At 53.1% G+C, this 27,793-nt stretch overlaps 2 protein-coding genes and 1 long non-coding RNA gene across 3 annotated transcripts in view; 1 reads left to right on the forward strand and 2 right to left on the reverse strand.

The window, feature by feature from the left end:
- Nucleotides 1–50: 50 nt before the first annotated feature.
- Nucleotides 51–4,369, forward strand: LOC143169941 (uncharacterized). The gene is made up of 2 exons (XR_012996973.1): nt 51–239; nt 3,657–4,369. It is a non-coding gene; the product is annotated as an uncharacterized LOC143169941 (long non-coding RNA).
- A 10,013-nt stretch (nt 4,370–14,382) lies between these two features.
- Nucleotides 14,383–20,120, reverse strand: LOC143170223 (sperm-associated antigen 4 protein-like). Its single transcript, XM_076358319.1, has 10 exons — nt 19,992–20,120; nt 19,155–19,222; nt 18,483–18,544; nt 18,241–18,281; nt 17,893–17,986; nt 17,217–17,301; nt 16,536–16,648; nt 15,767–15,934; nt 15,274–15,406; nt 14,383–14,513 (listed from the first exon to the last, which is right to left on the reverse strand). Exons 2-10 carry the CDS (start codon nt 19,213–19,215, stop codon nt 14,383–14,385), a joined length of 888 nt encoding a protein of 295 aa, XP_076214434.1. The 5' UTR covers nt 19,216–19,222; nt 19,992–20,120.
- The window catches only part of LOC143170224 (maestro heat-like repeat-containing protein family member 2B), a 30,327-nt gene continuing 22,473 nt past the window's right edge, over nt 19,940–27,793 (reverse strand). Inside the window, exons 32-33 of the mRNA XM_076358320.1 lie at nt 20,329–20,435; nt 19,940–20,076 (exon numbers count right to left, since the gene is read on the reverse strand). Of these exons, the coding sequence (XP_076214435.1) occupies nt 19,940–20,076; nt 20,329–20,435 (244 nt within the window). The remainder of the gene's footprint in view (nt 20,077–20,328; nt 20,436–27,793) is intronic.

Raw genomic sequence — 27,793 nt, forward strand, 5'->3', positions numbered from 1 at the left:
ACTGCTCCTTCCCTCTGCTTTGGCAAATGGCACGACTTTTGGCGCCCGAACAAGGGACCCGGCGACCCGATAGCGGAGTCCGGAAGCCACGGCCAGTAGAGAACTAAAGTGCGGTCCTGTAAGCAGCGCAGGAGGTGAAAGGGATATTCGTCCCCGCACCCGGGAGCACCTAAAGAGGCTGTCCCGCCAGCTACGCGCCGCCGAAGTCTGCAAAGGCTGCAATAGAGCGCTCTTTAAAGGTATGAACAGGCAAGCGGCGTATAACTTGCTCAAATGCTTCTTAGAGAAGCGGGGCACAGAAGGGGTAGATTTAAAGAAGGAACTCCCTGACTTGTTAGAGTATGGGGTAGCCCGGGGAATTTTTTCAGATTCTAATACGGACTGATAACGGAGCAGTCTGGCCAACTGCCTCCCAGTGAGCGACCGCTATCATGGAAACAGAGGCGGCAGCTGTGTTGCTCGTAAGCATCCTCTCCAAGAGAGGGATCGAGACAACGGTAAAACAATTATGTGCGTTGATTAGGACAACGTTGGGGACATTTTAAGGACAGTCAAACTATTTTTTCTGACCTTGAGTGGCGAGAGCTTGGCAATACTATGTGGGAGCAGACTATCACGGGGGATGAAAAGTCAAAGAAGGAGATTAAAACAGTGCGGGAACTATGGAGGTCTGTGTCAGAGACTTTAAAAGCCATGAAAGCTGAAAGAAAGGTGGCTTGTGCAGCCACTCAAATGCTAGCCCCAGAACCCTTGCCTGATAGACCGAAGAATACAACATCTGGACTGTTTCGGTTCTTTGGGCCGTCGGCAGTCCGAGGTATGTCGGGTACCCCCAAACGAACTGCCTTGGAAGCCAAGTATAGTGTTCTGGGGGGTGACGGCGCTTCTGAACTGCTTGAAACGTACCCTCCGCTTACGGACTGCAAAGATGCAGAAACTAGCGGTAACGGGGCCCCTCTTTCACCTGAGACGGTCGCGGAAGAGCGACGACCCGGAGAGGAGGAGCGGCTGGTTCCGTTAACCCCTCCGTGGCCAACAGCCCCACCTCTAGGAGTCTCTTCAGGTGCGTCTACTCCACCACAGGGTGACAGCAAAGAACAGAGTATGGCTGGGACTAATGAGCTCCTGAAGAAGGTGGTGCAACAGTTACAGGACTTAACAATTACAGCCCAGAGGGGAGGGATGGAGCACCTGTCCGGGGCATCAGGGGAATCCCTACCCCCTTGCCTCTCTGGACCACCAGCGACGGTTCAGCCCAGACGCTGGAGCGAAGTGGCTAGAGACGCTATGCTGGACGGGCAGTGGCAAGCGGTATCCAGCTTGGGGGCGAGTGCTTTTCCTGTGCTGCAAGAGAATAACGGCAATAAGTGGGCACCTCACGATTGGAAAATCCTTCAGCAAGCAAAAAACACTGTGTCCCAGTATGGGATAAAATCAGAAGCTTCACGTCAAATTGTAATCTGGATTTTTTCGGCTGACCTGATGTGCCCTTCTGACTGCCAAAACCTTATGCGGCTTTTATTGTCACCTACGCAGTATTTGTTGTGGGGGTCGGAATGGTCACGGCGGGCGGCAAGTGCTGCGGCACAGCATCAAACGCAGGGGGATCCCCTCTATGGGATTACCGTGGAAATGATAACGGGGACGGGAAGGTTTAATGATATTAATGCTCAGTTGTTTTTTCCTATTGCTTTGTTGCAGTTGTCTGCCAAACTGGTGCTAGATGCCTTTTTAGCCTTACCCGGTTCGTCCACTCCATCCTTTAGTTCTGTACAGCAAGGTGCCACTGAAGCGTATAGTCATTTTGTCGATCGCTTGTGGGGGGCGATATGTGAAAAAAAAAAAAAAAAAAAAAAAAAAAAAAAAAGAGAAAAAAAAAAAAGAGGGGAGAAAAAAAAAAAAGAGAGGAAAAAAAAAAAGAGAAAAAAAAAAAAAAGAGAGAAAAAAAAAAGAAAAAAAAAAAAACAACAAACAAAAAAAAACAAAAACAAAGAGTGCCTACAGTGTGTACCGTGAGTATTGTGTCAGTGTTACCATTGTGATAAGAAGTGGTGGGCCCGGTGCACGCGTGCACAAAGGTGATCTGAAACTTGCTATCTAAAAGAAATAGTGCTGTATAGAATATTAATAACCACTGGACACGAAATACAGTCCACGAAACTGCCAAATTGATTATTGTTTATTAAAAAAAAAAAAAAACAAAACAAAAAAAAACCAACAAAAAAAGAAAGGCAATTCGCCTAGAAGAGAAAATGTTGAGCCAGGCAGATGTGATCGTAATTGGGCTAATCTTAATAATCCCAGGGTCGGCAACTATACATCGCATTAACCCAAGGGAAAATATGTGGGTAACCTGGGCAAATAAAACAGGACAGCCCGCGTTTTGCCTTTCCCTCGCCTCAGCAACTGAGCCGTTTAGGACTTGTTTGTTAGGTATGCCTGGATATAAGGAAGGTGACTTTGCCAGGTTCAGTACTGGCAGTTGTACTAATGTGACTGCAACTAGCAACTGTAGTGCTAACTTGATAAAAGGATTAAATCACTCGCTACCCTGGAATCCCCAGGAGTTGGAACTATTAGGGTCGATGCGAGTTGGAAATACATCTAAAAATTGGACTCAGACATGTTTTATATTTGGGGGACCCCTACAGACGGGTATCCACTTCTACCAGGCAAGAAATTGGACAGGGTGGACTAATGTCACCTCTCACGCATCTTACTACAAGTATCAGGATGCGGGCGATTTTTGTGGTACCAATGACAGTGGTAACAGCTATGCTTTAGGAGCGGCTGGAGCGGAAACAAAGGGAGGAATAGGGATCTGGAACAATGGTACCCCAAAGGCGTTGCCCCCACAGGTATTTTTAATATGTGGGGACAGGGCCTGGCAGGGTATCCCAGCAAATGCTGTAGGAGGGCCATGCTACTTAGGAAAATTGACCCTGCTGGCTCCGGGAGAAAATTGGTGGAAAACCGTAACAAGAAAAGAGCAGCAACAAAGACGAAAAAGAGCCGCCACGGGTCTTTCCCCAGACTGTCGTGATGACGTAATTCTGCCTAGCGACACCGAAAAGGTCTTCCTTTCACTATTTGTACCAGGTGCTGCAGCTGCGAGGGCCCTAAATGAGGTAGGGAAATTAGCTTGTTGGGCTAAAAAGCAGGCTGATATGACAACAGAGCTTATTGAAAAATTACTTGCAGATCAGGATAGCTTCCATCATGCAATTTTACAGAATAGAGCTGCTATTGACTTTCTGTTATTAGCACAAGGACATGGGTGTGAGGATTTTGAAGGGATGTGTTGTATGAATCTGTCTGACCATGGGGAGTCAATCCACAAACAGCTACAATGGTTAAAGGACCACACCAAGAATATTCAACAAGATCACGGGTTATTCGATACCTGGCTTAAGAATATATTTGGGGAACTGCCATCTTGGATAATAAGTTTAATAAAAGAAAGCTTATGCATTTTAATTGTTATATTAGTAATAAGTATATGCTCTTGTATAATTTTTAGCTGTGTGAAGAAAGCAATTATGAAAATTGTTAATCAAGTCTGGGTTGCTCAAAAACAAGAAGGGGGAATTGTGGAGGAGTGGCTGGTACAGCAGGGGCACGATCTAGTATCCCTGAGCAACCCATGTTTTTAACAGTAGCAGGGATATGCTGACAAAAACGGCTGGTGACCTTGACCATCCTTCCCTGAGCAGAAGAAGGAGCCTCACTACGTGATGAACAACAACAGCGGAACAACACCCAGGATAAGGAGGAGGCACAGATCGGCGAGACCAGCCGGCAGCTACCAATGAGAAGGGCTAACTAATTGGCTAGGCCTAGGAGGGTGGTTAAAGGGAATAATTCAGAGCCTAATATTAATACTAATAATAGTGATTATAGGATTATTGTTGTTTAGTTGTGCTTTGTCTTGTATTAAACGATTAATAACACGTATATCTAGTGACGCTTGGCTAGCCCAAAATAAAAACGGGGGAATTGTGGGAGACTGGCTGGCTGAGCAGAGGCATGTCAACATAGAATTGATAAGTCAGCAGGATCTCAAGAAGTGGCGAAAACAGCTGGTGTGAGAACTAATAAAGTGCAAGGACACACTGACCTTGTTTACTCCGGCATAAAGCCGACAAGAAAGTTGTGGTTAGCAAAAGGGAACGGCAGCTGGAGGAAACAGGGTGTTGGGAGAAACAAGATGTGTATGTAAATGTTGGGAGAAACAAGATGTGTATGTAAAGGCTGGCATTTAGGCTACTAACCAATAAGGAGCTTGGCTTTTGTAATATGTATGAGCTAATTAAGGAACCTATAAAGTGTGATGATTGTATTCTAATAAACGAAGTCTGCTGATCCCTCACATTGAGTGACTGCTCCTTCCCTCTGCTTTGGCAAATGGCACGACAGTTCTCCTGTTTCTAGGTGTCAGTCAGGCAATGTAAAGTGGCACTGAATTCTCACCTAGAACCCTCCAAATTGCGAGAAATCTTCCTGTCAATCCCAGTGGACTTTGAATGAGGTCCTGCCTCAGGACCCGACAGCCCTGCCGGCTTCAGTTAGATGTATTTTCTGCAAGTCTGAGCTGAGCTGTCCAATGGTTTCTTCACTGTGAGAGTCTGTATGAGGTCGATATTTCTGAATAATTAAGTAGTTTCCTAGGTACTGTATATGTCATAAACAACAAAGTTAAGCTTATTTGGAAAGTTTTTGTTTAATGAGAGCTCAGGGTGGGTTTGTTTTCAGTATGGGTAAGTGTCTGAAGAGGGAGTGAATTAGTGAAGATGTCACGTCCAAATTCCCCAAAAGAATTTCTTCTATGTCTGCTAGCATTACATTCCTGCTAATTACATTCCTAGGCCCTCCTCTGAAGATGGAGCAAATAGGATGTCCTGGAAAGCAGTACTTTTTGTTTAAAACTGTTGAGCATAATTCTCTGGATGGCCTCTCAGTGCCTCTCTTCTGTTTGAAGAAGGAAGCTACTCTCTTACTCCTGAATCATTTTTTGGTTTTCGTTGTATAAACGTGAACAATTTTGCGAAATAGGAATGTAATTGACTCTGAATTTTGTTCTAAAACAGAAAGGTCAAAATCAAATTTAGTCAATACCGAGTTTGCAATGTCCTGAAGGTCAAGAGAAGAAATGAAATGTCAGAAAGTACTGCAGCGGAAGAGACAGGGAAGGGGAGAAGAGTGGAAGTCGGAGCAGCGACCTCATGCCCACGGTCGGGTATGGACAGGTCAGTTGACTACAACGTAGTCTTCCAGGGCCCCTATCAATATTTTTAATGTCTCTTGTACCTTCCTGATATTTCATTCCTGTGTAATCCTTTGCCCCATTTGTCTTCTTCCTTCTCTTCCTTAGGTGACAGAATCTAAGCAGCATTGCCCATATTTGGAGAAAAGTTGTCATAAGCTTTCAGGTTCCCATGCCATTAACTAGAGGTCTTCCTGTTTAACTCCTTTGTGTTCACATTATCTGTGGAATCGCAGCGGGATGAGAACTCGGCAACTAGACAAAGCAGTGCACAGGCTTGCACACCTGAGCCAGGGATGACAAGGGAAGAACTGGGAACAGTTTTCTAGCTGACTCCCAGCCTGTTCCTCTGCGTCGGCTGATGAATGCTGCCTCTCGGCTTGAGGCTGACGGCAAAACCCATTTGAGCTTGCTGTTTTCAAAGTGCTTTAAAGTCTCACGGAATTGCACGTGGTGTGCGCGCACATGAGTATTACCACACATCTTTCCCATCGGTTTGTTTGGTAACTAAACTTCTCATGGTGATTCCAAAGTAGATCTCTGTGTCTGGATTTCACAGAATCATTGAGGTTGGACGGGGCTGTGGCCGGTGCACCTGCCCTGACAAAGACTGGGGGCATTAAGACCATCATATACACCTCGGGTGAGGAGTAGGAAGGTTAAGGCCCTCAGCCAATTCGAATTGACCACAGATCAGATTCGACTAGGGTATAAATGGAGCCCCGCCGGAGGGCAAGTTGAGCCGGTCCTCCTCGGAGCAGCGGGTCTGCAAGTCAGGGACTCTCCCCTTGGGTCGGGACGCCACCCAAGGAAACTCCTCGAGGTTGAGAGCCCTCATCTTATAGCTGAGTGATTGTGCACATTTTGGATCCGCATTTCTAAAGCCGGCTGTGCAGTATTAATCCCTCGTACGCCATCCTGAACCTGTGGTTTACTGATGTTGTCGGAGTGTTGAAGCCTCATTTCTAGTTAGTTTTCTGCTAAACAATTTTGGTTAAAATACAGTTTATTTTTGAATCTATCACCTGCCTAATTTGATTTCGTGAGCCTCCGCGACATTAAATTGGCGTAGTTGGCAGGATGGTGTCAATAGAGGAATTACTATGGAGGCACGGATGTAGCCCTTCTCCCCCAGGTATAAAAAGGGTGAAGGAGAAGTGGTTCGACGCAGCAGCGGTCGCAGTGAGTAGAACAATGCCACAGGATTAATCGAAATGGTAAAGGTAAAGGGACCATGTGTGCCATTCTGGGTGCCTGACTAATTCAAAGCGCAAGATCACTACAATTATTCCGGAATACTAGAAAAGAGCAATTTAAAGAAGCAGTTAGAAATCGATTGTTTAAAAGGAGAACTGGAAAGAGAAAGAGAGCGGATGTTTCTGTTAGAACAAAAAATTGAGATCATGCTAGCACAAGCGAGCTTGTCCAAATCCGAAAACTAATTGCGGGTGCAGATCCCGAGGATTGGGATGGGGACATGTGGGGAGACCCTGATGAAAATAGTTCTGAGGAAACGGAGGAGTTGGAGGGAAAAGAAGTGCGGCCTCTTATGAAAACAGAGAAGCATACAGGTCCGCAGGGCAGGAACCCCCGAACCACTGTCCCTACCACCCCCCAGACGGGACGTGAGCTCAGTGAATTACAAGCCAGGTTCTCGTGTAGACGGGAGAAACGGAAACCGAGTATTTGTGGTGTGTTTCTTTAACGGGGGGGGATGTGATACTGTTGAGCGAGGACGAGGCTAGGGGATTCTGGGGACCCGGAGTGTTTGTGAGTGACGGGCCGGCAGGCGACCAGTCGATCACGTCCCGAGTGGCTTATTGGGCTGGGTGTGTGGACTCCAAAGAGCGAGGGGAGCCTGTTACCTACCAGTCCTTTTACCATCCGAGTAAAAGGACTGTCGGAGTTAGCGGGAGGAGTACAAAAGGCTGCTTGTATCCAGGCAATGTATGAGAGGGGGCAGCAAGGGGTGCCGACGGCTGCACCGGTGCACCCCAGCCACGTTAGACCTCTCATTAGAGGGCTACCAGACGCCCTAAAAATACACATTCAGTCCCTCAGAGAAAGGATCCAGAGGGCCATAGAACACAATTGGCAAAACCCTCAGAACGCGCCCGCGCACGTGCTGACTTGGGCGGAGACGTTACACGACATATAGTCCCTCACGGGCATGAGAGGGGGTGGACTGATCCAGGCAGTGGCGTGGACGGGCGGGAATAGGAGGGTTCGACAAGCCAGCCGAAACCCCCACCCCGGACGGCCTCCCCGCGGGGAGCCCGCACCTTCCCGAGATAGACCGGCTCGAGCCCACGATCCGGGAAGGAACGACCTTTGGCGAAAAGCGTTGGTGCTGGGAGTACCCCGGGCGATGCTGCACGGGCAGCCCACCAACCACAGCCAGAAACTGGTGGAATTGCTTGAGGGGAAAACCAAAGATCAAGGGAAAACGCGGGCAACCACCCTCCCTCACAATAGCACAGACACAATTAACCCTTTTGCGTCCCTGCGAGGGGAACTGAACAAGTTAAAAAACTAGAAGCCGCGGTTTGGGGTTCGGGCCGCCCACTCCGCATGGTGAATTCCTGCCAATGGTCTGCTGACGAGGAACCTTATATACGTACCCCCGTGGGTCTGAAGCGAACAAGTTTAGAGTTCTTAATTGATACAGGGGCCCAAATTAGTGTTCTAAATAAGCAACAAGCCGATGAGTTAGGAATTAAACCATCGAGAAAGACGATAAACAGAATAGGGGTGGCGGGTGCAGCAGAAAAATGTCCCATAGCTCGGACTCAACTTTGGCTACCTGGAGAAAAGCGAATGATGGCCGTGGAGGTGGCTCCAAGCCCTTATGAGGGAAATATATTGGGATTTGATGTATTAGTGGGCAAGCGGTGGTATTTACCTAATGGCAAGGTGTGGAGTTCTGGAGGTAGAGGAGCAGAGGCCGTCCATGTTAGGACCCTGCAGCTTGCTCCCACACGACCGCAATCTAAAGTAACCTATGTTTCTCAATATCCGCTACCAACCGCAGCTAAACGGGGCATGTCAGAGGTAATTAGCGACCTCGAGAAGAGACAGATCATAAGTCGCACACGCTCCCCCTATAATTCTCCAGTCTGGCCAGTTCGTAAAGCCAGATGGGCGGTGGTGCCTAACGATTGACTGGCGAAGGTGAAACAATAATACCCCGCTGCTAACGGCTGCCGTCCCAAGTCTAACCTCCATAGTAACAGCAATACAGGCAGCTGCCCACCCGTGGATGGCCACCCTGGATGTCAAGGGTATGTTTTTCATGATCCCACTAGGAGAAGAGGATAAGCCTCAGTTTGCCTTTACTTGGGAAGGGACGCGATACACCTTTAATCGACTCCCACAAGGATACAAACACTCCCCCGCTATTGCCCACAATGCCTTGGCCAAACTCCCCGACACAGTGAAGGTGCTGTCAGGCGTCCACATATGTCAGTACGTAGACGACATCCTAGTTGGTGGAGATAATAAAGAACAGGTAGAGCAACTGGCCGAAGCCATGTAGAACGAGTTGACATTCCACCTTCCAAATGTCGAGTTCCCGGACACGAAATTAAATTCCTAGGAGCTTGGTGGATAGCTGGAGCAGTTGCGATGCCCCATGCCACTCTACCGGCTATTGAGAAAGGGCAAACTCCAGGCAATAAGACAGAATTACAGCCACTGTTGGGTACAGTGGGCTATTGGAGAAAACATACACCGGGGTTTTTCGGTGAATGCTCGCCCTTTATATGACTTGCTCCGAAAGAATAAGGAATGGGATTGGACTCCACGACATACAGAGGCCCTTAATGTCCTGAAGGATGAACTTAAGACCTGTCGGAGGCTAGGCCCACTACACTCACAAGACCCGTTGAGGGCAGAATGGGGGTCTGCAGAACATGCCTCCTATTGCGGTATATTCCAAAAGGGACCGAGGGGGCCGGCTAGACCTTTATTATTCTCTTCTACCTCATTCAAGGAAGCTGAACAACGGTACTCAGAGTGGGAGAAGGGACTCTTCTCACTTACCAGGGCAGTTAAGGAGGCGGAGAGGTTACGTACTTCGCAAGACATTATAGTACGAGGCCCTTTTCCTCTGCTAAATTCTATCCTCAAGGGATCACACGATACGGAAGTGGTATGCCTATCTGGAGGGAGTTAGTCAGTTACTGTCATTAAGAGAGGGCCCGGTCAAAGCCTCTAAGCTCCAACAAGCTGTGAATCTGGATCCGGTTTTGCTGGGCCAACCCTATAAACCTTCCGCGATCAAAGAGGCACCCGAACTGACCACAGGCTCAGGTATACAGGGAGTGTGGTTCACAGATGCACCTGCCCACTGAGTGGGATCCAGGTGGCAATATAGAGCAGGGGCATTGGAAATTGGTACCGGGAAAGCGATTACAGAGGAGCGGGAAGGTAGCGCACAGGTAGGGGAGTTGCGCGCCCTCCTGCTGGCAGCAGAGAATGGTGCTGCCAAAATTTACACTGATTCCTACGCAACCTATAAGGGTGCCACAGAGTGGATATGCCAATGGGAATCCAATCAGTGGGAAGCAGGCTGTACAGAAGCCTGGAGAGCTGGAGACCGGCAGCGATTGTTAGAAATAGGCGGATCACGACCCCTAAAGGTGGGATGGGTAAAAGGCCATGCAAGAAATGGGACCACCGCTGCAAAATGGAGTCAACAGGTAGATCACCTAGCCCAAATTAAGGTAGTAGATAGCAAAAAGGAAGATTGGGGACGGTTGGCTGAGTGGCTGCACATTAAGCGAGGCCACTCGGGGAAAGCAGACCTCTATTACGAGTGTGGGTCCCAGGGATGGCCAGTGTCCATGAGAATATGTGAAGCAGTCCTTACAGCTTGCCCACAGCGTTGGATAAGGCCAACCACCCAAATCAAGCTCCAGCCCAGCGTAGCAAACAAGGCAAGGCTCTTTGGAGCACCTAGCAAATGGATTATATTGGTCCTTTGCGGCCATCCCATGGGAAGAAATACATCTTGGTAGGAGTAGAGGTGGTGTCAGGACTGACCATGGCTACAGCTGTTAGCACCGCCACCGGAGATCGGACGGTCCAAGCGTTAAGAAAGTGGTTTAGTATTTTACACACCCCCGTGTGTATCATCAAAGTGATAATGGGTCACATTTTACGGCCACAGTGGTGCAAGACTGGGCTCGCGGGGAAGGCGTCAAATGGGTGTTCCATACACCATATAATCCTCAGGCTAACGGTATAGTCGAACGAACCAATGGTTTGATTAAAAGACATGCCGATGTCTGATGCCACAACTGGGACATATGATTACCACGGGCGGTCTTTATTGTTAACAGCCGCTGGGGAAGTTATGGAAACCCCAGAATTCGAGCATTTTGCACTATGAGACTGTTAACGGGTGACGACCCCTATACTGGGCGATACAAAAGGACCAGTTCCCACCACGGACGGACGTGGACCAACCTGTAATGGTGAAGCTACCCTCCATTGGCATTGTACCCATGACCCTGGCAAAAACCAGAGGCTTATATGCCTGGGAACTCTGGACGGGAGCAGAAAAACCCACCATATTAGTGCTCGGTGGATAATCCCTGACTTCTAACCCTGAAGCCCGGTTTCAGGCCCGAGGCCCAGCTCTGTGTTTTCTTACAGGACGATGGAAAAGCAGTCTGCTTTGGTGCTCGTACTGGCAATGGTGACAGTGACCAATGGAAACAACCAGGACCTGGACAGCAATATGGTAGCAAAACGATAGTGGGATTTGCCCGAATGATGAATTTAACCTCTGTAACGGTTTGCCTGCCCACACCCAAGTCAGCAGAAGACCCTTTACCAGTTTTTGTGCAGGACATGAACATATCGCTAGCCCTCGAGCTCATGTGGGAGCAATAATATATAATTAATAATAATTATAGTAGGAGCTTTAGGGAGATCGAGGGAAGAGGCTGTACTTATATTGTCTACAGTTGGTAGCCGGGCACAGTAAATGCTAGTTTGGTATGGAATGCCAGATGTGATTATGTTCTTCAACCTACCCATGAGGCCACGGGCTGGAGCTGGAATGGCACTACACTATGCCCCGAAATTCCATGGGGAGCTACCAAATATAGTGTCTGCTGGAGCACCGATGACCTCTCCCTACAATATACAAAACCACTGAATGCCTCATGGTGCATCAAACACCCTGAAAAGGATAATAACGAATGTCCCAGCGTGTGTAATCGAAATTCATGGGACTGCCCCCTCAACTGCACGTGGGCTAGACACACTTGTGCGCCCAGCTGGTACCGGGAAAAGGTATTCCTGGTAGGGAAATCTCCGCTCTGGAACTGTCAGGCAGAGATCAGGTGCAAAGACATAGATGAAATGCCACCGTTACGGCTATATCCTCCTGCTCAGGAAGCTTTAATACAGGGCTGCCTATGTAGCACTACCAGTTACTTGTGGCCCTCTGCCCTAGACTGTAGTAAGAAAGATTACTGTCGTCCCCTTACTACCGTGCCAGGTTCATGCCAAACATCCTTTGTCCCTGCACCTCCTAACTTAGCGTGGGCATGTTCTGACGGCCACACATATTCCCGATTCTACGCAACCATCCCAGGACTAGCCTGCACATTAGCCGTGTTCTCTCTGTGTCCCATTTATTGGGAAGGATCCATGCCACGTAAGTGGTGGGATGACAGCCCAAGGGGCTTGCGGGGGGAATGGCGGGAAGCCTCAACACAAACAGGATGGTGGCTGGAATCAGGTTTTGGGATGGGAATTGCTCCGGTACGGAACCGGCAGGCTATTCTGGAACTGGGCCTGCAGCTGTCAGCCTTGGCCAACGCCACGTCTGATAGTTTGGGGCTATTAGATAATCAACCACAACATACCAGTAGAACGCCTATTCAAAACCGAGCCGTATTAGATCTGATGCTGTTAAAGAAGAAAGGTGTCTGTGGAATCCTGAGCCTATCGGAAAATGAGTGCTATGTCCACATCCTGAACATGTCGGTACCCTTTCAAGACCAGATCAACAAAATGAAAAAAAGTAGCAAAGGACTCAGAGGCAAGTGTTGCTGCACTAGGGACTAATTGGTTGGGGAAAGTTTTTGGTATGTTTGGGTTTTCTTTGTCAGGATGGCTAGCCAGTCCTCTCCAATCTCTGATAATGCTTGTAGTTGTGATTGTTGTGATTTGTATTGTTATAAAAGGTGTTAAGTGCGCAATAACGAAAACTGTATTAGCCATGGAGTATACTCCCTCAAAATCTATTCGTATAATTGATGTTCCAGTACGACCTTAAACAACTGAGAAATGATGATTCACAGTGAGCACTGAACTCACCAAGACTGCGCTCCCTTTTAACTTTGGAGGCAAGAGGTGACTGTACCACCACTCCAGGGAAACCAGTCGAAACGTGACTGTGGTCACGGGTTGGATTGTGTGGCAGGTGCACCCGCCCTGACAAAGACTGGGGGCATTAAGACCACTGCGTCCTTACTTTTCACGCCCTTACGTTCGCGCCTTTAAGGTGGTGAGTGCTGACCATCACGTACACACCTTGGGCCAGTAATTACCGTCACGTATACACCTCGGGCGAGGAGAAAGCAAGTTAAGGCCCTCAGCCAATTCGAATTGACCACAGATCAGATTTGACTAGGGTATAAATGGAGCCCCGCCGGAGGGCAAGTTGAGCCGGTCCTCCTCGGAGCAGCGGGTCTGCAGTCAGGGACTCTCCCCTTGGGTCGGGACGCCACCCAAGGAAACTCCTCGAGGTTGAGAGCCCTCATCTTATAGCTGAGTGATTGTGCACATTTTGGATCCGCAGTTCTAAAGCCGGCTGTGCAGTATTAATCCCTCCTACGCCATCCTGAACCTGTGGTTTACTGATGTTGTCGGAGTGTTGACGCCTCATTTCTAGTTAGTTTTCTGCTAAACAATTTTGGTTAAAATAAAGTTTATTTTTCAATCTATCACCCACCTAATTTGATGACATGAGCCTCCGCGACAGTCTGGCTGCCCGGGATGTCCTTAATGGAGAAGATGCTATACCCCGGTTATGAGGTCCATGACAGCAACAGCGGGAGGGAAAACCACACTGTTGCAACATGCAGCACCCGGGGGACCAAAGAGCCTAGCCTTAGTGTTAGATGGTGGAGGAACACCCCAAGGGCTGCAGAACTGGCCAGCCTTCCTGGGAACCCCAGAGACGCTGGTCCGTCAAAAGGAAAGACGGGTCAGGGTCGTCCAAATGCCAAGGGGAGGTCAGAATAACAAGGGGTGAAAATTCCCCGTCGACACTAATCAGTGTGACACAAAAGGACCTCCCAACAGAGAGTAGCAAGATCTAGGACGGGGACATTCCTGGGGTGAGGCATGGGGTTTCCGACAGGCCAGTCAGACAGGCTCCCCACACCCGTTTTACAGAAACTACGGGTTAACCGACAAACCGACAGCCTGGGTGCTGGGAAGGTGCCAGGCCAAATTGTTCCATCTGCTCCTCCGGCCCCACTATCGGGAAAGTAAGGGAGGAGCTCCCCACCCCCGGCCCTGGGAGCCCCAAAGAGTTGTCCCAAGGCTTGTTGCTCGCCCCGCAACCCGCGCCTGCAGGCTGCCCAGTTGCCGTGGCAGCGGGGTAGCAGTGGGGCGGGGCCAGAGAAGGGCGCTGCAGTGGCTGGCGGGAGGCCCTGCCTGTCACCGCCTGGCGGGCGCCATTGGCTGAGAAGCCAGGAAGAAGGTGGGCGGGCTCCTGGGAAAGCTCCTGCGGCGCCTGCTGTGGCGGCGGGTGGCAGTCTCCCTGTTGTAAACTGAAGCCGGGCCCTTCTGCGTGCCCTAGGCTGGTGCCACTTGCGGAGCCTCCCGGGGCGGCGGGAGAAGGAGCGGTGCCAGGCTGGGCCTCTCCTCTCTAGATTAAATCTTAGGAACGCTTACTATCTCCCTCATTTTTAAGAAAAAATTAAGTAGAAGTTCTAACATTTTCCACATGCGCCCGGCCTCCCCTCAATGGATCTTCTTGCGCACCCCACTTTGGAGACCAATCCTCTACACCGATCCGAATTGCCACATCTTTCCCCACACACACGCTTTTTCTTCTTTATTATGTTTGTCCCTCTTCTTTTCCTCTGGTTTCAGTCCAGGCTTTCTGGTTTGCCATCTTCCCATGAACCTGCACTCGATAAATGCAGGTGTACGCTGGGTTTCCCCAGTTGCTCTTCACAAGAAGTTTGACGTATGAAAAGGCTCTGGGAAGCGGCGCGTTCTGTGAAGGAAAGAGGGAAAAGGAAACGGGGGGTGTTATGAGCGACAATGCAATCAATGTTTCTCCCCCTGCCAGTCCTGCTCCTGCTGAGGAACAAGCTCCTGAAAGTGGGTGGGAGCGGCTGTGGAAATCTGAGGCTCGCTGCTGGTAGCGGGTCTGCTGGGGAGGCTGGGGACACGGGAAGGGGGAAGGCACCTGGCATCCTCTGCATGCCGGCCCGGCTGGGGCTCAGTCTCCCTGCCCTCTGCCCCTTCCCTCTGTTGCTTGCTCTGTGCTGACAGAGAGGCCGGGGAGGTGCTCCTATGCGTGGGGCAGCTGGTGTGCAACCCCACTGAGCTCCCGCTGTCTGCTCTGCCTGCTTTCCTCCTGGCAGGCGTGAGAGCACCAGGAGAGAAGGGGCATGCGATGTTGGGAGGAGAGGACGCTGGCCAGCCTGCCAGCAGGCCACAGGATGGAGCGACGGTGCTGCCCGATGGCTTTCGCCGCCAGGCGTCCCTGTTTCTCCACGGCACAAAGACGTTGCTCGGGTGGAGTGGCTGTGTGTGCAGCTGGCTCTGCTGAAGGCAGTGGGTCCAGCCGGGGAATCTCTTGGGACTTGTGCTCCCACGGGCCTGACCCTGCCCTCGCTATCCTTTTGCTACCACCACCGTGTGCTACTCAGCCCTCCCAAGCCCGCCAGGTCTCTCTCGGCGGTGGTCTGGGCCCCTCTGCCCAGGGAGAAAGCATTCACGCTCTTCCTGCCATGGACTTGCAGGCAAACCTCTTTGGCTCCCTGGCATCTTGCCCCCGCGCGTGGACCGTACCTTCAGAGGGAAGGTCTGAATGAGCTCTTTCGCCACGTTGTACGTGAATGTCCCAAGGAGAGTCTCCTCTTCTCCGTCCGCGTCTACTCCCTCAGGGGCAAAGCACAAGGAGAGCAGCTCAGACTCGTCCCGACAAAGAGGCAACGTATGCGCTGCATCAGCCCTGTTATCTACCCACCCTCTCCTGGGGCTCTAGCAGCAGTCTAGCACTGGTTACGGTGAAGCTGAGTCTCCGCCTTGAGTTTTGGTCAAGAACCCTGAGGTGCTTGGCCAGAACAAGCCTTAAGAGGGATGAAACCTCTAGAGCCCTTCAAGTACCCTGCTAGCGCACCGCAGTGCTCAGGAGAGAGCAGGGCACAAACCTCAGAGGATGCACAAAAGCGAGCAAGACCCTGTCACGGCTTTCCCCCCGGGCCAGATCCCCGCCAGAAGCGCCCAGCAGAGACTTACAAAGACAGCGACGTCTCTGGGGGCGCTGATGACGGTCCCAGATGGAGAGACTTCTTTGGCAATGTGCTGCACAGTGACGGCAGTGAGATGGACTTGTGCTGGCAACCTGATGACCACCTGGCCCTGATGCCCTTGTAAAGGCCAGCAGTTTCCTGGGGAAACATCCGGCTGCAACCAGAACGCGAGAGCAATGAAGTGTGAGGGAGTGTTGGGGCCAACACAACTGCCCATGCAGCTTGAAGCGTAGGCGCCGGTGTGTCTGTGGTGCCTCGAAAATGAGGCGCCTGTGAGGAAATGGACAGAAGCAGGAGGCCTTCTTCCCTGCCTGACAAAGGGGGCTCTCAGTATTACGGAGCAGAGGAGAATAGCGGTTATGAAACCATCCTAGTCAGGGGCCTAGCAGAAACACGTCTCTGCCCAGTGGCTCTGCAGGGCACACCCCCGGCTCCCGCCTCCCACCCCCAAAAAGGTGCTGTTAGGGATGAGCGCGGAAACGGGGTCACCAGGGAGAAAGTCTTTCACCCAGCTGTGGCAGAGGACTGTGGGCAAGATGCAGCGGCTCGGCTCAGCTCAGCTCCGTTCCCCTCCTGAGGGGAACCACTGATTTCTAGCAAGCCCAGCCCTGTGTTAGAGCTTTGGTTTCAGGAACCTGATCAACACTGTGGGCTTGAGCAGTACCACTGGACTGAGGGGAGAGCCCCTGAGGTCGGCCCCTAACTTCACAGGAAGGAAGGAAGGAAACCGGCACCGATGATTTCTGCTACGATACCTGCAAAATAGTATCAGGAGGGTTGGCAGTGCGAAAGAACCATAAAACCCTGCAGCCCCAATTCTCTTTGCAGCTGTAGGTCTCGGAAGTTCTCTGCACGTCGATGGTGGCACCTGTAAGGAAGGGAGAGCACGTGACTGCAAGAGGCCACAGACTAGGAGGACTTGGTGCTCAGACACTATTTCTGATGTTGCGGGCCAGCTCCACGTCTGTCAGTCCTGTCCTCATCACCACGCTGGTGGGGGTGCCCAGCTGTTCAGGGGAATGATGGCAGCCACGTGCCTGGTGGCTGCTTCTCTCACAGTGCCACGAGGAGAAGGTCTGAGGGTTCTCGGAGACAGCAGGCACCCATGTGAATGACAGCAGACCGAAGCTGAGGGCTTGCTGCATGGGCAGCAAAGGACGGCCCAGCCATTCCCTTTTCAAATGCAGTGGAGAGGAAGAGAGCCCCTCCATCAGCACAGGAACACGTGCGGGGGCAGTGCCAGAGGCAGCCCTGCGAAGGCCAAGGGCAGGACTGGGAGGGAGTCTGAGAGCGCCACTCTGCCACAGCCTTGCTCTTGGACCCCATGAAGCGTTTAAGCTCCCCCACTTTGGAGAGCAGCGCCTGGAGCGCAGGCTCCTTTGGGGAGTGCTACAGACAAGCGCAGGCCAAGGAGACTGGGCTGCTTGTGTCCATACCAGAGCTTTTCAGGGCCCAGTCAGACATCTGGACGTAGACTTCCGAAGCCATCTCGGACGCCGCCTGGTTCACTTTCTGAACTTCCTGGGCATGCCATAAACAAACACAGAAAAGGATCACATCAGCGGGCAGTTCGGCATGGCTACTAGCGCCCGCAGAGGCAAAGGGTCAGTGTCAGAAATGCAAGGCAAGCCCAGTCTCAAGTCCACAGAGCTGCAAGACTCTCTGCTGCTGACGTGAGCCGCGAGGACTGAGGAACCGTATCTGTGTCCACGGCCACGACCATGTCCCCGAGGTGGGTTGACGAGGGTCCCCACACCCTCCTCCCCACCTTCCACGCTCTCCAGGTCAGCTGGGAGATGGGCTCAGGCCCTGCCAGCGATGGCTGGCGCCGTGAGCGTGCCTGGGTCTCACCACTGCCTCAGGGGCCTGGCCAGAGCAGCCAGAGGTGTCGGCATGCCAAGGGAAGGCTGTCGGGAGTCCTCCGCTGCCTGAAGCAGCTCGGTTAAACTGGGGCTGGAGGAGGGCCTGTGCAGCGCAGAAGCTGAGCCAGCAAGCCCCTGGGGCAAAGGCTGGGTTGCGGCGGTCAGCAGTCCGGCCCCACCAACAACCCCAAGGAGTGCTTTCTCGGGGGTTCTGCCCAGCCAAGCCTCCTTCCCCAAAATGCAGGATCACCTTCACACTGCTGAGCTCCGCCCTCAGTTGAGCCACCTCCTCCAGCAGAAGCTGCATCTTTTGGGTTTGCTCCGCCAACAAAGCGCTCGAGTGCCTGCAGGAACAGGAAAGCAGATCTTGTCAGAGAGCGGCCCATCCCCTCTGGGGAGCACCTGAGCTCAGCAAGGAGGAGAGACACATGTGCTTTCCCTGCTTTGCGAGTGCTTCCCTTCCGCACCAGGTTGAGCAAAAGGCAAAGGCAGGAGGGAAGTACGGGAGCCCTGGCTGTTAGGAAAACGAGTGCAGGTAGCACGAGGTCGGCTGAGGCTTCTGCACCGAACCAATTCCAGCTCAGGAAACATCTCTTACCGCAGGGTCTTGAGGTCTGCTGCAGACACCCTTGTCAGCTCCTGAAAGGGAAAAACGCTCCGTTAGAGCATCTGCTACCAGAGCCGCCGGGGCTTCCCAGGAGAGGGTTCCCTAGGAAGAGACGGCAAAAGCTGCTGCTTCTTTGGGTCACCCTGCGTGGAAGCAGAAGAGCCCGTGATTTATCCAGCCACTGTCAGCCACGCTCCATTGCCGGAGGTGCCTGTCCCACAAGAGTCACCGACCTCTCTCAGTCCCTTTGCCGGCATTGTCCACGCTGGCAGCGAGGTCCCGCAGTAAACACCAGCTGCAATTCACATCACCAAGAGACAGTTATTTTACTGGGGTTGCTAGCGATCCCTGCAGTCGCGTTGTCTCCTCCCTGTTGCCTTGGGGGTGGGGCAGCAGGTTAGCTGAGGAGGTGGGGAACGTGGGGGCGCAGAGAGAGGACGCGCCTCCGACCGGGAGCCATCAGCCCCGGCTTGAGGGGACTGCGCAGCCGTGATCTTCAGGTGTGCTCGCTGCCCCAGAGCTATTCCCCATTTCCCCTCACTGCTTCAGTGAGCACCGAGACCAGGCTGCATGGGCTAGGAGAGGTACCTCTCCATCGGTCCCCCTGCACGGCCCCTCCCCCCTGGGAATCCCCAGTTCAGGCTTGGAAATACCTACGCCCTTCGCTCGCAGACTTGCAGACTACGCAAGCCATTTGGTCCAGTGGCCAGAGCAGCAGCATGGCTGGGAGACTACCAGTCTTACTGCTAGTCCGAAAGCCAGTCCCACTCAAGGACATACTCGGGAAGCACTTGGGCCACGGGAGTTTCCGCACATACTGGCCCAAAAGGAAAGCTGGCCAGCTGAAAGCTGGCATCCAGCACAGCCAGGCTGTCGCCCTCAGATGTTTGCTCACGAAAACTCACCAAGAGCCACTGGGAGCAACAAGAAGACGACTTTCAAGAACCTCTTCTTCTGGAGGGCCATCTTTTGCCTGAAAAAGAGGGAGTCCTGTGGCTGTCAACGAACCAAGTCGTGGGCAAACCCTTTCACGGGTGGATTTCCCTTTTCAGGCCAGAAAGCCACCGTTTTGGAAGCCTGCTGCTGACAGAGAGCTGACAGAGCAGCACACAGGAGGAACACGATTTCTGTCCACGCCATTCAACACTGCCGGCAGATCTTCCCCAAAGGAAGGGCTCCAGGAGCACCTTCCAAAAGGGAATGAAAACTATCCAGGGAAGCCAAGAGGTCGAGCAAATGAAGACTGCTTTTCAGCAGTCTTTCTGGTGTGGACCTTGCTCTCTCTTTGGCTGAGAAAGCAGGCCTGTTCTCACTTGCCATCACACAGATCTCTCTTGGGGGTGTTTTTCCGCACAGCTGGGAAGCGCAGGAGCCTTGTCTGGCTTTCCTCCCAGAGCCCTCCCAGACCTGCACCTCCAGACTCTCCCTTGCCAGAGCCGGGGGAAACCCTTCCCCTGCGGAGGCTTGGCTCTGCACCCGAGCGTCTGGCTACGTGGCAGTTTGTCCTACCGCAGCCAAAGTCTGGGGCTCCGGCAAATGCGTGGGAGTGAGACTTCCGAGGGGCTTTGCTCTTGGCTCTCCCTGAGAATGGCCACAGCACGAGCAGCGCCCGAGCTTTGGTGCCCGAGTGGGAGCCCCCTGCTGCTGGCTGGGGAACACCCTCTGCTCTCCCCTTTGCTTGCACCGGCCCTCACACATCCCCTTTCTCCCCCCTGTCCACAGCAGAAACAAGTAGTACGTACACGGCGAAGATGCACGTGCTCAGCAGATGTCTCCACAGAGAGACAAGGGCACCTGCCAGATGGCAAGTAAGGCTGAAGACTGTCCCTGGGCAAAGAAACGAGAGAAAAGTTAGGCCCGTCTCTTGAGGTCTCTTCTCCAGGATGCCCAGCCACACATGTTTCAGCTCCCTGTGGGGAGGCGGGCACCGAGTCCTACACACTCTCCCTCCCTGGGCCAAAGAGCAGGGCAGCCTGCACTTCTCCTGCCACTTGTGACATTTGGCCAGAGCTCTGGCACAGCGCAGCTCTCCAAGTTCACCCCAGAGGACTTCACAGCAAGCAGCAGTGCTGAACTTACTTGCAATTTCTGTGGCCTCGTCACGCCACTTGGCAGGCCCTTGAGTGGCTGAGCCGGCGGTTGACATCGAAGACAGTTCCACCAGCTCCACCTCCATGCAGAGGTTCCTGTGGGAGGAAAAAGACAAATGCCGGTTGCCCACTGTCCCCACGCTGCAGGAGCCGAGGTGGGCAGAGGTAGCCTGAGCGGAGGCCCTTGCCAGAGGATGGACCGTTCCAGCAGCAGCGAGAGAGGGCAGCACAGCTGGGCTGCTTCCAGGGGTTCCCCCCGCCTTTCCCCATCCTTTGCTTTACAGGCCCACAGTGGGAGAAGAGGAAGCGAGCTGGCAGCAGCGGTCCCCTGCCTCGGGAAGCCCACCCGGCAGCACAGCCCAATTCTCACCCTGTCCCTCCCTGCTCCCTGGCCCCTGGCGCCATCCTGCCCCTCGGCAGGCACCTCTCAGTGGCCGTTCGGGGAGGGGGCACAGGCTGCTGTCCCCCACCGCAGCCCCCCACCTCTTCCCTGGGCGCTGATGGTCTCCCGACCCCTCTTCTCCCCGCTCAGCTGCCCCCCTCAGCCAGGCAGGACTGTGCCTCAACGTCCCAAGGGGGCCAGTCCCAGGTCCCAGGGGCTTGGACTCCCCGCGCAGCAAAATCTCCCCGTGCAGCAGGGCTGGGCTCCGACCCCTGCAGCACGAGGCTACCGCCTCCCCAAAAGGCCCTGCTGCACACTGGCTTTTGGCCGGGAGAGCGAGCCAGGCTTTCAGCTGAGACCCATCCCCACAGAAGGGGGGCTTCGCAAGCCACGGGGCTCTTCTTCAGCAAACCTCTGTTGGCTTCCCCATGCTGCTGCGCACCCCACTGACCATGTTACACCACGTCCGTGCTACCACCCCAACGTGACGCCCTGGGCAGGAGCAGCCCGTTTCGTACCTACTCGTCTGGCAGCGGCTCGGCCCCGCTGCCTCCCCTGCTGGCTGTTGGTTAGCCTTGTTCCCCAAGGAGCCTTTGGAGGCCCCTTGGCATCTTCTCTGGGGGCCCTTTCTCCTCGCCATCTCTGGGCAAAGACAGGCTCCCCGCTCAGCTCTTCCCCCTCAGCCGCAGCAGTGTGGCCTGCCCAGGCAAAAACAGCTCCGGCAGCAGCCCCACGCCGCCCCCCCCAGCAGGAGCGCGCCTGCCCAGGGCAACAGCCACACAGCAGCTGTGGGCTCCTTCCCCACGCGCCACAGGGCTGTGCAGGCAGCCAGCTCTGACCTCACAGCGGCGGCTCTGACATCACATTGGGGCTCCCCAGGGCTGAGTAGGGCGGGGAGACCCTGTGGGCTCCCCTGGGGCAAGACGGCTGCCGCCCTTACAGGCGGCGGAACCCCATGCCTGTGGGCTCCCAAACCCTGCCACGCTCCCGTGCCGGGCAGCTGCCTGGCCTGGCCTGGCCTGCCGGGCAGGGTTCCAGCTCTCCTGGGCATACCCGGGAAACAAGAAAGGGTGCTGGAAAGGGGGCTTTGCTCCCGCCCCATGGGACAGCTGCTTCCGTCAGTGTTTCTCCTCTTGCAACTGTTTCGTACGCCAGGAAGAAAAACCCAGTAGCCCAGACGTGCTGTCAGGGGCCCAGGGGTACGTCTGGTTAACAAAGACCATTTTTTTCTCACCCGTGCTGATTCTGCCTTGACTTCCCTAGTTTGAAATGGAAGTGTGCCCCTTCCTTGTCTTACAGTGGCCTGCAGGGTCCAGGAAGGTCCCTGCACAGGGGCATAGGCTGCGCTGCGGGCACTGAGCGGCACGGCCCATAGCAGGGTCCCAGCATGGCAGGATGGGGACACAGGGCATATGGAGCGCAGCCCCACATGTCCCACCTCACTGGCCAGTGGGTGCCCCACGCTGGCGCAGGGCCAAGCTGTGCTGGGGCGGTGCGGGGCTCTGCAGCTTCCCAGCCATGCCACCCGCTTTTGCAGGGGAGCACAAGATGCCCGTTTCCTCATGGGCAGCCCAGGCCTGCCCGGACCCCTGGCCCCCGCCCCAGTGCAGTGGGCCGTCCAGGCAGCAGAGCTGCCGGTGCCATTGATGGGCAGCCGGGGCCTTGGCATCAAAGGGCGCCTGGGGGGCTTGCGGCAGGCTGGGCGGCTCTTGCACTCGTGGGACAGGGTGGTCTTTGGGTGTGATCCTGTGGGTAGGAACGGGCTTCCCTTGTCCAACGCTGGAAGGGGGGTTCCTCTGGGAGCGGGCAGAGACGGCAGTATCCTGCCTGGGGCTGGGCCCCTCAGGCTCCACACCGACATGGAGGGGCTCTGTCTCCCAAGGTGACCTGTGGGCAACTGCCAAGGGCCACAGTGCCCCCTCCTCCTCCACAAGATGCACAAGACACCACAACAGCTCCTCTGGGCTGACCTAGAGACCCCAGTGGCTTCTCTGGGATGACCCAGCAACCCTGCTAACCTCGCATGAGAACTTCAATAGCATCCTGGGATGCCCACTCACCAGCCCCATCTCTCAGCAACCCCTTGGGATCCTCCAAAAACCCCCAGGGAATGCTCCTGCTAGCCTGACCCCCTCCCAGTACTACATGCTGTTAGACAGCTGCCAGGAACACAGGGTTCTAACCCCTCCCATCCCTGGAATGCTCTGGATGGGCTTTCCGAGTGGACAGCAAGACTGGCTGCCCGGGATGTCCTTAATGGAGAAGGCGCTATACCCCCGGTTATGAGGTCCATGACAGCAACAGCGGGAGGGAAAACCACACTGTTGCAACATGCAGCACCCGGGGGACCAAAGAGCCTAGCCTTGGTGTTAGATGGTGAAGCCCATGACAGGAACACCCCAAGGGCTGCAGAACTGGACAGCCTTTCTAGGAACCCCCTATTGCCTCCTCTGGCCTCCTGTTACCTTCTCCTCCTCCTCCTCCTCCTCTTGTCTCCTGTTGCCTCCTCCTGCTGTTGCCTCCTTTTACCTCCTTTTGTCTCCTCCTCCTCTTGCCTCTTGTTGCCTGCTGTTGCCTCCCTTTCTTCCTCTTCTTCCTCCTCTTTCTCGTCCTCTGTCTCCTCTTCCACTGCCTCCACCTTCTCCTCCTCCTCCCGTTTCTTCCAGCTGACTCCTTTTGCCTCTTTCTCCTGTTGCCTCCTGATGCTTCCTGTTGCCTTTTTCTCTTCCTCTTCTTCCTCCTCCTCTGCCTCCCCCTCTTATGCCTCCTATTCCTCCTCCTCCTCGTCTTCCTCCTGGGGCCTTCTCCTCTTTCTCTTCCTCCTCCTCCTCTTGTTTCATAGAATCATAGAATCACAGAGTGGTTTGGGTTGGAAGGGACCTTTAAAGGTCATCTAGTCCAACCGCCCTGCAATGAGCAGGGACATCTTCAGCTAGATCAGGTTGCTCAAAGCCCCGTTGAACCTGACCTTGAATGTCTCCAGGGATGGGGCATCTACAGCCTCTCTGGGAAACCTGTGCCAGTGTTTCACCACCCTCGTGGCAAAAAATTTCTTCCTTATATCTAGTCTGAATCTACCCTCTTTTAGTTTAAAGCCATTCCCCCTTGTCCTGTCGCTACAGGCCCTGTTAAAAAGTCTGTCCCCATCTTTCTTATAAGCCCCCTTTAAGTACTGAAAGGCCGCAATAAGGTCTCCCTGGAGCCGTCTCTTCTCCAGGCTGAACAACCCCAACTCTCTCAGTCTGTCCTCACAGCAGAGGTGTTCCATCCCTCTGATCATTTTTGTGGCCTCCTCTGGACCCGCTCCAGCAGGTCACTGTCTTTCTTGTGCTGAGGACTCCAGAGCTGGATGCCGTACTCCAGGTGGGGTCTCACCAGAGCGGAGTAGAGGGGCAGAATTATTTCCCTCCACCTGCTGGCCACGCTTATTTTTTTATGCAGCCCAGGATACGGTTGGCTTTCTGGGCTGCGAGTGCACATTGCTGGCTCATGTCCAGCTTTTCATCCACCAGTACCCCCAAGTCCTTCTCGGCAGGGCTGCTCTCCATCCCTTCATCCCCCAGCCTGTATTGATACTGGCGGTTGCCCCAACCCAGGTGCAGGACCTTCCACTTGGTCTTGTTGAACCTCATGAGGTTCACGAGGACCCACTTCTCAAGCTTGTCCAGGTCCCTCTGAATGGCATCCCATCCCTCAGGTGTGTCAACTGCGCCACTCAGCTTGGTGTCATCTGCAAATTTGCTGAAGGTGCACTCGATCCCGCTGTCTATGTCATTGACGAAGACATTAAACAGTACTGGTCCCAATATGGGCTCCTGAGGGACGCCACTCGTCCCACTGATCTCCATCCGGACATCGAGCCGTTGACCACTACCCTCTGGATGCGACCATCCAGCCAATTCCTTATCCACCGAATAGTCCATCCATCAAATCCATATCTCTCCGATTTAGAGAGAAGGATGTTGTGGGGGACCATGTGAAAAGCCTTACGGAAGTCCACATAGATGACATCAGTAGCTCTTCCCTCGTCCACGGATGTAGTCAGTCCATCATAGAAGGCCACTAGGTTGGTCAGGCAAGACTTGCCCTTGGTGAAGCCTCCTGATGCCTCCTGTTGCCTCCAACTCCTCCTCCTCCTCCTGTTTCCTCCTGTGTTTTCTGTTTTGGCTTCCAGACCAAAGTTCCCAACACTGAGAAGGATCAGGAGGACGTGGTCATCTTGTTGACGGGGGAGTTTTACAAGCAGCGGAGATCTGCCTGAAGGTCAAAACCAGTGGCTGGAGATGAGGAAAGGACAATGCAGAGAGACCAGAAGAGGGGAGAGGAGCACAGTGTGCTGGGCGAGCATCTCTGTATCCTCATTGACGGGAGATGCCAGAGTGGACCCAGAACGTGGTTCCCTGAGACCATGTAGCGGCCTACAGCAGAGTGGCCAGGAGAGGACTGCTGGGGAAGAGCTTGAGAAGCCAGGGGATGTGCCATACGGCAGTCAGTCCAATGGCAGGAGGCAGGTTATCCAGTCCTTTGTGTTGGGCCCAAAATCTGAAGCCTGAGGTGTAACATCCTGTACTGGATCGTGGTAGTTAGCATTGATCATCCAGCTGATCAAAACCAGACCCTTTCTCCAGCTGTTGGCAGCAGTGGGAAAACAGAAGTTCAGAAGACACTGCTTTTTGAATCCTAACCCAGACCAGAAGGCCTGTCATGGTACCTGTGTCACCTTTAACTGCAGTTTTCACGTCTTTGAGAGAAGAGGCGTTTGGCTGCCAGTTTATAGTACTAACTGTTTTGCAGATTAAACATAATTTGCAAGCATGGAAACGAACTGGACATGGACAAGCAAATGCTTCAGGCAACTGCAAAGTAGAGATGGGGGCAGTCTGTAATAGTTCCGTCAGGATCAAAAGCTAAAGGATGTTTCTATTCGAAGAGGCATGTCTGTTGGGAGCTCTGGTCTCCAAAATGCCAAACCCCTGTGTCTTAAACATTGGTCATCCCTGAGGGTTTTTTTTTCTGCTACTTCCTAACACAGTTTCTCTGGGTTTTTGTTTCTTCGGGTTTTAATCTCCGGTAGGGGTACAAGCTCAGTTCCACCAAACCACTTGGAAACCTGCCACTGGCCCACCTTCTGCTGGGGGCCAAGCCAAAGGGATGAAGCCTCGTGCTCCTACCAAGCCCAAAGCAAAGTTAAAGCACTGAGAAGTTCCCCCAGTCAGCCCTCAGCCAGAGTGCAGTTATTTAAGCTGCGATGAGGTGGAAGAGACTGGAAATCAATTCATCGACAGGAGACAATGGAAGAAGGTGCAGTGTATGTGGCACCTGGGATCAACTGATACCCTCAGTTTCATACCTGGATAAGTACTGTATTTGCACATTGACTAAGCCCCGGGCCAGAGCAGAAATTCTTCTTACTAAACCTGGGTGCCTGTCGCAGATGGCGTGAGAGTGCACTTCACTGGTAAGCGAGAGAAGCAACAATACACTTTATTGATAGAAAACAGTGAGTTAAAGTGTGAGTTAATGAAGTTCAATGGTAAACGTGACAGTGATTTAACAAGATTCGATGGCAAGGTACACTTGATTATTTACTGCATAGAGGACAGGGTCAGACAAAACTGCCAGGGAGACCCTCCCGTTGAGTCGTGAGGTTCAGAAAGGACCCCCTTGCTTTCTAAACTCCTTCTCAGAGAGGAGTCTGGGTGCGGCTGGATGCAAACGTAGTCCCAGACTCGGTCAACGGTTTATGTCTAAAGGATTATATATGCGCAACCGATCCTTTATATCACTTAGCTAAGATTTCAAAGTTTAGCGTGCTATGAGTCACTTACCAAGGATCTGTTGCGGCAAGGAACCTCTCAACCTCGAGGAGTAACCTTGAGAGGCGTCCTTACTCAAGGGGAGATCCCGCCGTGCAGGAGAGCTCAACGGGCCCTGGGCTGTCCACTATTTATGGAGTAAGATGATTGACTTACAGTCGTATTTGCATATCAGCAAGTCGTTTGGGTCACTGCTCCAGGCAGCCCTTGGCCACTGTGTTGCCACCCATTCCCGAAGTCCAGCATAAGCTGGATGCAGCCACAACGACCCCCACTGGTGGTCGTTGCTTACGCGGGGGGGTGGGTGGGGTGGGGGGAGCACGCCGCCACAAAGGGTTGTAAAGCTGCTGCCTTAGCCGCACCGTCAGCAAGATTGTTTCCTTCAGTCAGGTCAGAAGTATCTCGCTGGTGGGCTTTATGGTGTAATACTGCTACTTGTTTTGTTTTTTCTAGAGCATGTAGAAGATCCAAAACTTTGTTCTCGATGTGCTGTTTTGTGTCGCGCTGATGGTTAGAAACTCTCTTTCTTTCCAGGCGGCTTATGGACATCTTTCAATTCTTGGGGTATCGCTTGGAAGTCCTCAGCCATCGTTATCTGAGCAATGACTTCTGGCAGTTCCAACGCTATGCCCCTGTTTTCAAACATAACTCCTGCCTGCAATTTTTCCAGTAAATCCCTCCCCAATAAATTAATTGGACTGCCTTCCATTATCACAAACTGAGGGTATAATGCATGTGGGCCAACTTCTACTAATAAAGGGATTGTTATCCCCAGTGTCACCGGGTGCCCCTCGGTTCCCTGCACTTGTACTTTCTCCTGACTTAATTCACCTCAGTATTGATTTAGCATAGGGTCGGTTGCACCCGTGTCTATCAGAAATTCTAAAGTGTGATTACTGACTTTTATCACGACTTGAGCACGATCTCCTACCAGTGGTTCGCACGCCGCAAGGGTTACAGGCTCTCCCACCTCCGGTCATTGTTGAGAGTCGTGCTGAGGGAATTCTGCCAGCTCCTCAACCTTTTCTCTGCTTGGCGGCTTCCAAACAGGGGGATTCCCACCCAAATCCTCTGGTCATTCGTGGCCAAAATGGACAATCTCTCTTCCAGTGGCCTGGTTTCTTACAGCGTGCGCAACGACTTGGGTCCAGTTGTCCTCTTCTCATTGCTTCTGCTGTTCCCACACCCCTTCTCCTATTCCTTCATCTTCCTCTCGTCAGCGGGATTCCTCCCATCGCTACTGCCAACATACTCAC

This window comes from Aptenodytes patagonicus, chromosome 22 (genome assembly GCF_965638725.1).
Source record: "Aptenodytes patagonicus chromosome 22, bAptPat1.pri.cur, whole genome shotgun sequence".
Classification (NCBI taxonomy): domain Eukaryota; kingdom Metazoa; phylum Chordata; class Aves; order Sphenisciformes; family Spheniscidae; genus Aptenodytes; species Aptenodytes patagonicus.